Raw genomic sequence first — 11,390 nt, forward strand, 5'->3', positions numbered from 1 at the left:
CCTAGCTTTCTTGTCAGCCATCTTTGCTGAAGAAAGTCTCCAGCCTCGGGTCGCATAGCGTCATATTCGTCATAGGAACCACTCGATATGATTGGTCATCACCCAGCCGTCGCCACTGCTGATTTGCATAAAGTTGGGTAAGTTTATATTTTTCACCGCGTCCTATACCACCTTCGCACCGCCCCTCAAGCTGTCCTTCCATTGAAATGAACGTGAAGCGGTGTTTCACCGCGCGGCATCCTGTCTGTGTGTCATTTTCTTCCGCGAGGTCGTTTTCAAATAGGCCAATTACCAGGAAAACTACAAACATGGCAACACTTTCACCAACCAATGACAGATCACACGTCATCTACTTCCCAGCAAGCCTTGTCCTAAAAAAATACACGCGCGGAAAGTCAAGATTTTGGAAAGGATTTGTCCAGCGCCCGACTGTAAGTTGCGAAAAATGTGTATATAACGTTTTATTTTTTTAACCACAGTTTAGTCAACAGATTACGCACTTTATACAATTAGTAGCAAAATGACAGTACCTACTGTTTGAAATGGTCTTAATTCAGACGAAATGTTCTAGCTAGCTAAAGTTAGCACTCCTTACTCAATGGCAAGTAGTCATGGTCACAGTTTGCATGGAAATTAAAGCGTGTACGATTTGCATTCATAAGTTAGCTACTTTGCTAGATGTCTTCGGACCCAATGTTTTGTGAATTTGCTTGTAGTAGTATACATACACTTTTGTAGTTGTAGTTAGCTGCCTAGCTAAACTAGATGGTTACGAGTTTGCAAGTGGGTGTAGTTACCGTCCGGTAAACGGTACCGAAGCATCGGCTCTCGGACCAACAGGCCCCGAGACAGCTTCTACCCCCAAGCCAGACTTAAATAGTCAGTTAAAGATGCGCTATGCAGAAATCTCTCCGCCATTTCCTGGTTGCTAGAATTCTAACGTTATTTGTTCGCCTATTTTTAGTTTGTGACAAAACAAGCAACTGGTTATATAGTGTAGACAATGTGCCATCTATACAGCTGTGCAATATATTTTACATAACCAAAAATATTTTATTTTCAGCTGTCTTAAGTTGGTGTACAAAACCGAAAGTAAAAGGCGAAAAAATAACTTAAGAAATGTAAGCATATAAATAATTCACATAGAACAGATCTACTGCTTCTTAGACTTTTTAAATGAGAATGACAGATCTATACCACCTCGATGTGAATTTGGTCATGTCCCCCAAAAAGCTACACATTGCAGCTTATTAATGGTACCCAAACTATCTGCACATACACTACCACACATTCACTTACGCTTCATATACACGCAGACCGATACAAAAATTAAATGTCATGCACACACACACTTTTACGCATAATTTGCTGCTGGTGCTCTGTCCTTTATTTTACTCTTATTATTTTCAAACCTGCTGCCTAGTCACTTTACCCTGCCATCATGTAAATATCTACCTCTTACTTCTGCACTATGATATGGTACTGGTTGGTGCTCCATTGTTGTATTTTATTTTATTCCACTTGTGTTACTATTTTATTTTTAAACGTTGCATTATTGAGAAGGGCTCGTAAGCAAACATTTCACTGTAAATTCTACACCCGTTGTATTTGGCGCATGTGACATAAAAATGTATTTGTAACATGTCATCAAACATGCTTCCCCATTGCACACTGCCTGCACTTTCCTTCCTCAAATTGAACTTGGTTACTCCTTTCTCCAATTTTTTTAGGGAAATCCTTCAGTAAGAGACTCAAATGACCACAACCAGTACACCTAAATCTGCTTCTATTCTGAAAGGTAAATGTGTAAACTAACATCATGGTTTGATGTCATAAGGTGTATGCACCAATTTGTAAGTCGCTCTGGATAAGAGCGTCTGCTAAATGACTTAAATGTAAATGTAAATGGATAGCTTGCCTAACTAGCTACAGCTTTTTCTTGTATTTTCTCATTTGTCTTTGAATAAAGGATGGGGGGTGGTGTTTGATCATTTCTCTAGATGTTGTTGCCTACGTTGATGTGTGGTCATCAAGTAAAACAGAGAATTACTCTAAACCATTCATCCAGCAGCTGCAGGATATGGGAGGTGTGGTGAGTTACCCTTTTGTACATGGATAACTAACCCTTTCATAGATGCTAACTACATTAGCGCCTATTAACTATAGTGTATTCTGGTTGGGGGAGTTCTGTTAAGATCCCAGACTCTTTTTCTGAATGTTAAAACGCATCGCTTGCGGTACGTTTTTGGAAACACAAGGAACGTATCTTTCATATTGGCGAGGAGGAGGGGAAAAGGGTAAATTACATCTTATGGGGTTAGTGTTCCCACATGGCCATATATTTCCATGTTACAGCTCATGTTTAGACATAGCTAATTAGCACAGCTAGCCACCTATCTAGCATGCTCCTAACACCTGTATGTAAGCGTAACTAGAGAGGAAGTTTGTAAACTGGAGGGGACACACAGCTTGTGGATCTGTGCCAAACTGCTACAGTAAGTATCTTTTTTATTTGGAAGATTCATTCTTGCTCTTATGAAAGATAAGGAGCATATGTTTAGGGGGGAAAACAGTTTGAAAGTGATTATTGATGTGTCTAAATGTTAAAACAGTTTTGGAATTGTAGTTCACATGGAGCCAACCGTGGGTGAATGTAACTGCTGAAAACCCTATGTAAGGAGAAGGGTTTTCGAGAGCTATTGGCTAACTACATTTGTTTTTAATGACATCCTGTGGGGTTCTTAAAACTACCATTATTAAAGGGAAAAATCCACTCAAATCCGCTATCTTTTGGTATTACGCAAAACGCATCATACTGTGACAGCTTTTTATTTTATATTTTAAGTTCTATATATTGAAAATGTGACTGACATGCAAACCATTTTGGGGACAACATTGTTTTTGAGTGGTATTTTCCTTTAAGCAGTTTGGAAGGTTGTTACTATGTACACATTTCACATTGTGATATTTACCTGTATCATTCCAGGTATCTAAAACCTTCAATAAACAAGTCACACACATAGTCTTTAAAAATGGCCATCAAGCAACCTGGAATAAAGCCAAGAAGACTGGTGTGAGACTTGTGTCTGTCCTCTGGGTGGCCAGGTAAGCTTCATTTCCATTTTCATAATTTAGCAGACGCTCTTATTCAGAGCAACTCGCAGTAGTGAGTGCATACATTTATATACTGGTCCCCAGTGGGAATTGAACCCACTACCCTGGTGTTGCAAGTGCTATGCTTTACCAACTGAGCTACACAGGACTACAGTGTAAACGCTTTTTGGCCTTAAAGTGCAATATCATAGCAATGATTAGTCGTCAATATCTATTGGTCTGCGTGATGACAAGTCGGTAACCATTTTGTTGTTTTTGCTATTCTTTCATCAACCACAAGGTGTCACTGACTTATTATTATTATTATATTATTATATTATTATTATTATTATTATATATTACTGACTGACAAATAAAATAGCTGTGAGCTCTGTTATTTATACTGAACAAAATATAAACGTGAACATTTCAATGATTTTACTGAATTACAGTTCGTATAATGAAATTAATCAATTGAAATAAACGAATTAGGCCCTAATCTATGGATTGCACATGTCCGTGCAGAGGCCCAACCATAGCTGGGCCTGGGAGTGCAGGGGTCCACTCACTTGGTAGTCAGGCCCAGCCAATCAGTTTTTCCACACACAGGCTTTATTGATTACATAAATATTCATCAGCTGTCTGGGTGCTTGGTCTCAGATGTTCCCACAGGAACAAATTTGTGCATAACATTTTAGCTAAATAAGCTTTTTGTGCGTATGGAAAATATCAGGGATATTTTAAGCTCAGGGACCAACGCTTTACATGTTGTGTTTATATTTTAGTCATTTAGCACAACCACTTATCCAGAGTGACTTACATTAGCAAATCAAATTTGCTTTTTCACATGTGCAGAATACAGCAGGTGTAGACTTTACCAGGAAATGCTTACTTACAAGCCCTTACAAAACCATGCACTTTTGATTTTTTTAAACCAAATATAAAGAGATTTAAAGTCGCTCAATAAAATAACTATATTGAGGCTATATACAGGTGGTACCGAGTCAATGTGCGGGTGTACAGATTAGTCGAGGTAATTTGTACATGTAGGTAGGGGTACAGTGACTATAGACAAATAACAGTGAGTAGCAACAGTGAAAACAAAAATGTGTGTTAAGTGCCAGTCAGCTCAGGGCCCAACGCTCTTAACCATAGGCTACCTTCTGCCCCTGTTACCCTGTCACTCATATTGTTTGTTTTATTAATGCAGATGTAAAGATGATGGAGTACATGTTGATGAGGAGTTGTATCCGGCATTAAATGATGACGTCAATTCAGCACTCAAGAAAAAGGTGGTAGGCAAATTTAATTCTCAGTTAGGTTTAATGATTCTCAGTGCATAACTTCTTTTGGGTTTCACTATCAAGAAGACATTATATACCAGTGGGCAATAGATAATCACTGTCATTAACTACTTAGCTTTCTGCAATTCATCCATTGCTGCATATTTACCTAATTTCTTTAAATTATTAGGCATTGGGGATTATTTTTATTGAAAGGGTCTATTGAAGTGTTCTTATCCAAATGAGTTATCTTTTGTTATTTTTTTATACAGCATCGTTGTATGCAGCCGAGAGACACCCCTGAGAATGACTGGCGCATGAAGAAAAAACTGGACAAGATGATCGAAGACCTAGTACCAAAATCACCTTTTAGTAAGGAATCTCTCCTCATGTCATACATTATATTATTTATTTAATATAAATAAAAGTTTTTTTTGTGTGGTTGTGGTTTAATATGTAAATATATTTCTGTGTAGTAGCAGATGTGTCCCCTTACATTATCGACGAAGAGAAAGGAATAGTTTACAGTCCTTCTATGAAACGGTGTGACTTCATGGCACAGAGGCTGAAGGAGATGAGAGAAGCTAGGGAAAATCTATCCCCCGCAGGTATGTTTTGTGACTGGCCAATGGTTTTGGTTTTATGTGTATAGTATGTGTAGAATCTGCAAAACATGAGCTGGGGTGTTAAACGATTGAGTTGAGAAATATTTGCTGACTCTAGTTAATGCTTTTTCTCAGCTTCACAGGTGGGACAATCTAGATTATCACCTGAGTTTAAGCCTTCTCTTGGGAATACACCATCCCACTCTTTCTTGAAAAACCTGGGTAAGTACATAAAATGTGTTGACTGTGTCAATTTTACCATGCTAGAAGTTTATCAGTATATTTTCTTCTCATAATGTCATATCTTTCTCCTGCAGAAGAATTTGATCAGGATTTTAATGCATATTCTTGCTCAAATAAAACTGATGGAGAGGAGCAACATGAAGCCACCTGTGAACCACAGCACAAAGACTTTCAGAAACCTTGGAAGTCAACGTGCAGTGATTTGCCCAGACAAAATGCATTGGTTCAAAGTCCTTTGCCCATTTCACCGGCTAAAGAGAGTAAACAAGACGCAAATCCTAAGAGGACCTCAATTAAATGTAATGTCATCAAAAAGCACATCTCCTTAGAGAGTCCCTGTCTGGATGACTGCCCGGAGGGTAGCAAGAGTGTGCAATCAGTGTTTACGTTTAACAGTTTTGTATCCAGCAGAAGTAATATGGCAAAAGTCACACCACCTGTCAGGAAAAGCAGAACACCACAGTCCCTTCCGGAAAGTAAGCCAACTACTAATCTGAAGATTTCTAGTCGCCGTTCTTCAAGAATTTTACCCGAAAAACCCAGTGTGCCTCATCAAACGTCCCTAAAGATTACCACACCGAAATCAAAAGTAAGCGACTGTAGAAAATCCTCGCTTCCTGCTTTAGAAAGATCTTGCACTGTCTCAAATGGCTTCCGTGCCTCCTCCTGTGCAGACGATGATGATGGGGTATTTGTGGACTTCTCTCCAGCTAACAAAGCTAGGAGACAACGAAGCTGCCTTTTACCCAGCTTTCCCTTAGAGTCCAAGGTTCAGATCCCCTTTGAACTGGAGCCTCAGCCTAGCCCTGGGAAGAGGAAGAGGGGCAAGAGTGAAACCACAGGGTCTGAGTCGGCCAGTGCCAAAAAGAGAACACATGGGGTGCCCAGTGTAAGAGAAACCAGCCGTGTAAACAGCATGTTGGATCAACATGCGCATCCACACCAGGATACAAAGGGATGTCCATCATCCGAGGACAATGATACAAAACAAACTCTGACTAGAAGAAGTAGGCATAGCGCATTGCCATTCTCTAGAGTGTCTAAAGACTTCACTGATGAACTGACTAGTGCCCCTGACCAGCAGAGCGCTTCAACAGATCCCACACACCTTTCAAAACCAAGTTTGGCAGCAGCAAACAAAAGCACTAGATAAGCAAAAAAGTTTGATTCTCTTAACTCGACACGAGGACAAACAAGTAAAAAGTAGCCGACATTTCAAAAGTATGTGAATTCTAAACCAAATATACTAAGTGTTGGGATGTTACCATGTCATGAATATAATAAATGCAATGGTATTCAATACATTAGCATGTTTTACTAATCAATATACATGGAGAATACAACACAGTAAGAACACCTGCTCTTTGCATGACAGACTGACGAGGTGAATCCAGGTGAAAACTATGTCACCTGTTAAATCCACTTCAATCAGTTTAGATGAAGGGGAGGAGATTGTTTGAAAAAAGGATTTAAGCCTATAGACAATTGAGACATGGATTTGTGTATGTGTGCCATTCAGCGGGTGAATTGGCAAGGCAAAATATTTAAGTGCCTTTGAACAGGGTATGATAGTAGGTGCCAGGCATACCGGTTTGTGCCGAAAACTGCAACACTGCTGGGTTTTATATCAATAATGGTCCACCACCCAAAGGACATCAAGCCAACTTGACACAACTGTGGGAAGCATTGGCGTCAACATGGGCCAGCATCTCTGGAACGCTTTCGACACCTAGTTGAGTCCATGACCCAATGAATTGAGGCTGTTCTGAGGGCAAAAGGGGGGTGTGCAACACAATATTAGGAAGGAATTCTCAATGTTTGCTATATTTAAATGTAACTGATCAACATCAAACACTTTTGCCTCTCAAGTAATAATAGTATGCTGTAGATTTGGCACAGTGGTTGAGTTTCATTATCCACATGAATGTTTGCAATCTTTTCTCTGCCAGTGTCCCAAATGTGATACCATTTTATTACAGCAGCAGAATGGCATTCATTAACCATCATACTACCATGATCAGTATTTCAGTGATGCAAAGGCTGAAACACACTGTATGGCCCATGTAAGTTTATCATTTTGTGAATTGAAGTTTTAATATAGCCTATTGAGGATTCCCCTGAAATGATGGAAAAACAATATTAAATTAATGTGTTTAATACTGATGGGGTGATATGTTTTCTAATAAACAAATGTTAACCTTTCTTTCTAGAAGAACCTTACTGACAATTTGTGTTTGCTTGATACCATCACACAAAAACAAGTGAATTCAGCAGTTGTATGCAGAGGAACTGCCTATGCTGCAGCAGCTGGTGACACGGACACAATTTTTGACCATTTAAATTTAAGCAAACGGAAAAGACAAGTCAATGTGTTGGGCAAGAGCATGAACAAAAATACAAAGGTAACCAAATTGATAATCTAAGTTGCTTCTGTGGTGGTGGCTGTAATTGTTAGAGCCCAGCATTGGTTTACCCAATAAATTACCTGAAGCTTCTATATCGTGTATGACTCTTTTTATTTTTTATAACCAATCATTTTAAACTGTCATGGTTTTGATTTTCTTAGATATTTATTTAACCTGACAGTTTGTGACTTGAATACGACTTAGGCCCGACACCTAGAGTTGGTCTACTTGTTCTCTATGATCTCTTGGTAAAGCCAACCTGTGGAGGAACAGTAGCGTATTGTTTGCCTTTTGTATTCCATTCCTTTTGAACACAGCTGCTCAGAAACTGCAGTGGTTGAATGAGTAGTCATGATGGTCTTTGAAGCTGCTGCCACAGGGGCTCTAGGATAGCATCCTCTCCTGTGAAAATGTACCTGACACTCTTCTGTGTTCGCTCAACCTGAACAACTTCAGCGCTTAACACTATGGAGAGATCTTGTTTGAATTCCCATGTGAAACTGTATCGCAGAATACACATTATTTTCATCATTACATGAGCTAGTTCATCTACATTTTAGTTTAAATTTAATAGAGTGATTTGAATAGAATGTGTCATGTAACTTCCACCCCCAAATCTGATGGAGGAAATAAAAAATCTGGGTACGTATCAGGAGAACTAGCCCCTTTTATTTACAACTGTGGAAGAGATCTCAACCTTCACAGAAGTGTAATAGGAGCGAGGGTTCTCCCCAATGAATGTAAGCTTGTAAAATAAAAATGTTTTTTCTTGGGTTTTTATCATATAAGGCCATTTATTGTGCTATGTTGCAGGAACTGGCAGTTTCAGGTGTTTAAAAAATGCAAAAATCTCCAAAGGAGGGCCTTGTCCAAAAGTCCTGGGAGCACTCATAACATATTATGGAGTGAAGTGTTTGGATTTGGCTTCAATCCCCTCCGCATCTTGACAAAGGTAGTCTTACCATTCACCAGGAGTGGAATGAAGTCATGTACAAGTCATGACATAAACGTGGTCCTTCTGCAGCTCAGTTGGTAGAGCATGGCGCTTGTAACGCCAGGGTAGTGGGTTAGATTCCCGGGACCACCCATACGTAGAATGTATGCACACATGACTGTAAGTCGCTTTGGATAAAAGCGTCTGCTAAATGGCATATATTATATTATAAACCACTTATCCTCTTTGTTCTTCTGACACTATCAGCATTATCAAAGTTAGATAATCTATGATTTTGTAGAGTATGAATAAAATGTTTTGATGAAGCATGACATCTGATGTGATTTTTGTACCCTTAGCAGTAAGGGGAGTTGTCCTGTATGTGTATCATTGAGCATTTATTTGTATGACCCCCTAATGTAGAAGTTGATTTTTATCTTGAGTACTTGGCTTTATAAGATGCCATTGTGCATGTGCTCTTAAAGAACTTCAGGAAACATGATGCCGTAACCACTTTATTCGCTTCATGCAGCCTAACTGTGATTGTTGATGTTTTCTATGCACGGCTGTTGCACATGTTCAATCGGTAATCAGATCTTTGTACCCTTGTGTTTTTCAGTTAAAATTGGCCATTCCAGCCCCCCTGACCCCAGATAGATTAGAACGAGGGCCAATGGAAGTTGACTGTATGGATAGAGCCTGAGTCATTTCGGGTTTCATAGACCAGCCATCAACGGGACCTCGTCATACCCAAAATAATTTCCTTCATTTGTGAGAGGCACATTGAAATGGAGCCTGGTGCAACAGTTCACACCAACTCTTTGTCTTTGGTTTATTTAGTGCAGACTCTTTGTTCAATGCCTGCCCTCTTGCACTGCTGCCAGAACATTGCATAAGTGAAGCCAAAAATCCCCTTTGAGGAACCTCCAAAAAACGTAGTTGTTGAAATTCCTCGTTTTGTTTCTTGGCAAAGCAGTGAAAAATGAATAATAGCTCTTTAGGCTTTTTACCCTCTAACAGAAAATCCTCCTAGCCGGCTTGTTTGATGTCAGAAAAGCATTCCCAGATCAGTGTCAGCAATGGGCAGCCAGTCTCTTGCATTGCTACTGAAAACATTGTTGCCTCCCTAATGAACACATTTCTTTGGTAATATCAACAGCAGCATTTATTTCCATCCCATATTAAGCTTCCATCATAGTGATGATGGTTGATGTCCATCTTAAAGTTCATTGAGGAACTTATTTCAGCACTGCGCTAAGGACAATCCTTTGTAATGAAGGATGACCAAACCATACTTTAATAAAGAAAGCTGAAACCTTTTTTTTAAACCTTTTTTTTTTTATCAATGAATCCTTTCATGTCCATTTGTATAGGGGTTTTGGGTGTGTTTTCTTTTGAGTCTGGCAGATTTAAAAGGGTTCTGTTGTCACGGAGGATCTAGGTGTTGTAAAACCTTAAAATGAAAAACAAGAACATGTCTAAAGTATGGTTGGACAGGGTGAATTGTTGAATTATTGTTGATTGCTAACGCACTTTGTCACAACAGCCCTCAGATGAAATGTCAAGCAATCCTCAGCTCAGTCGATATACTGGGCTACCTTCTCAACAAAAGGCCTGTTAAACTTTTCTCAACCCTTGCTGTATGCTGACTGTTTCCAACCCCGGCATTACTAATATGCAACGAGCAACCTTTTTATCACACCTGGGCCACATTTATGTCACGGACGCCATGTTATGCATGTAAAGCAGTCCTGTATGGGGCCGTGTACTGGTGGATGCCCTCTGCTCAGGACGCTTTCACCCCAGACTTCCGACTGGAGAGCGGTTCCTGACGGGAAAGAGCCTGTTCGCCCTGTCACTAACTGTCGCTCAGGTGTTCAGTGCTGATTGCCCGTGAGGGGGCAGTGGTACTACTGTGTCTGTATATGAGATGGATGGTCCAGAATAATAATACCGGCGGTGCGCTCCAACCTGTTTTTAATTGTTTCATGGCCTTGGGGTGTTGATTTCCTCTTCACACATCAAATTCTGCAGATATCTGGCATGTGGTGTTCACTGTTTACCTATCCAGAGCTGTACCACTGTGTTGCCGCTCAATATCAACAAAGGAAAGCAATATGCAAACTATTGAAACTGAGACTTTATGGCTGCTATTACCCCTTAGTCATTATTTAGGTGTGTACTTTGTATTGAACTCACTGTGTGCGAATGTACTCTAAAGTGCATATCATTTGTTAATAATTTTTACATCCAGACTCTCTAAGGACATTAGTTATGACAAGCATGCCCACAGAGTAAGTAGATTTCAAAACATATTTGTTACAGCAACATTTAGGATCTTAGACAGATTAACATTTGATTATGTCTTGTTGAACTTCTTGGCGATACTTTGCCTTCTCAACCTATTAACCTCGATATTTAGAACGGTTTTCTTCTTTACACCTCTGGCTCCTCAGAAAGCAACACATATTGACCCAGGTGGTCCAAACTCTGGGTGGGTTCCCAGTGGTGGACCAGGTGTGTGAGAACACAACCCACATGGTGCCGGTGGGCCACTGCGGACCCTCAACATTCTCCTGGGCATCGCCTGTGACTGCAGGTAATATTCCCCTAAACAGGTTTTGTGGTGTTTGGAACAAAGACAATTCCAGAAGAACCATGTGAACTTTCAGATCAGTTTCCAGCAGCACCTGTCAGTAACTGAAGATTCTACTAATATTGTATACTGTTCTTATTCAAACATAGCCCTTGGGGTCATATTGGTTAAGTCTATGCTTTTATAATGAAATGGCCTGGTCAGTTTACTATCATATGATGCAACTGTCTC

At 39.8% G+C, this 11,390-nt stretch overlaps 1 protein-coding gene across 1 annotated transcript in view; it reads left to right on the forward strand.

Annotated features, from left to right (window-relative positions):
- Window positions 1-202: 202 nt before the first annotated feature.
- LOC118357691 (microcephalin-like) overlaps window positions 203-11,390 on the forward strand; it is a 33,691-nt gene continuing 22,503 nt past the window's right edge. The window contains 13 exon segments of the mRNA XM_052477881.1: window positions 203-431; window positions 1,731-1,798; window positions 2,001-2,092; window positions 2,987-3,105; window positions 4,304-4,388; window positions 4,649-4,748; window positions 4,853-4,984; window positions 5,117-5,203; window positions 5,299-6,375; window positions 10,818-10,857; window positions 11,020-11,105; window positions 11,108-11,209; window positions 11,212-11,255. Of these exon segments, the coding sequence (XP_052333841.1) occupies window positions 1,756-1,798; window positions 2,001-2,092; window positions 2,987-3,105; window positions 4,304-4,388; window positions 4,649-4,748; window positions 4,853-4,984; window positions 5,117-5,203; window positions 5,299-6,375; window positions 10,818-10,857; window positions 11,020-11,105; window positions 11,108-11,209; window positions 11,212-11,255 (2,007 nt within the window). The 5' untranslated portion in view covers window positions 203-431; window positions 1,731-1,755.

Source organism: Oncorhynchus keta, chromosome 24, assembly GCF_023373465.1.
Source record: "Oncorhynchus keta strain PuntledgeMale-10-30-2019 chromosome 24, Oket_V2, whole genome shotgun sequence".
Lineage (NCBI taxonomy): Eukaryota > Metazoa > Chordata > Actinopteri > Salmoniformes > Salmonidae > Oncorhynchus > Oncorhynchus keta.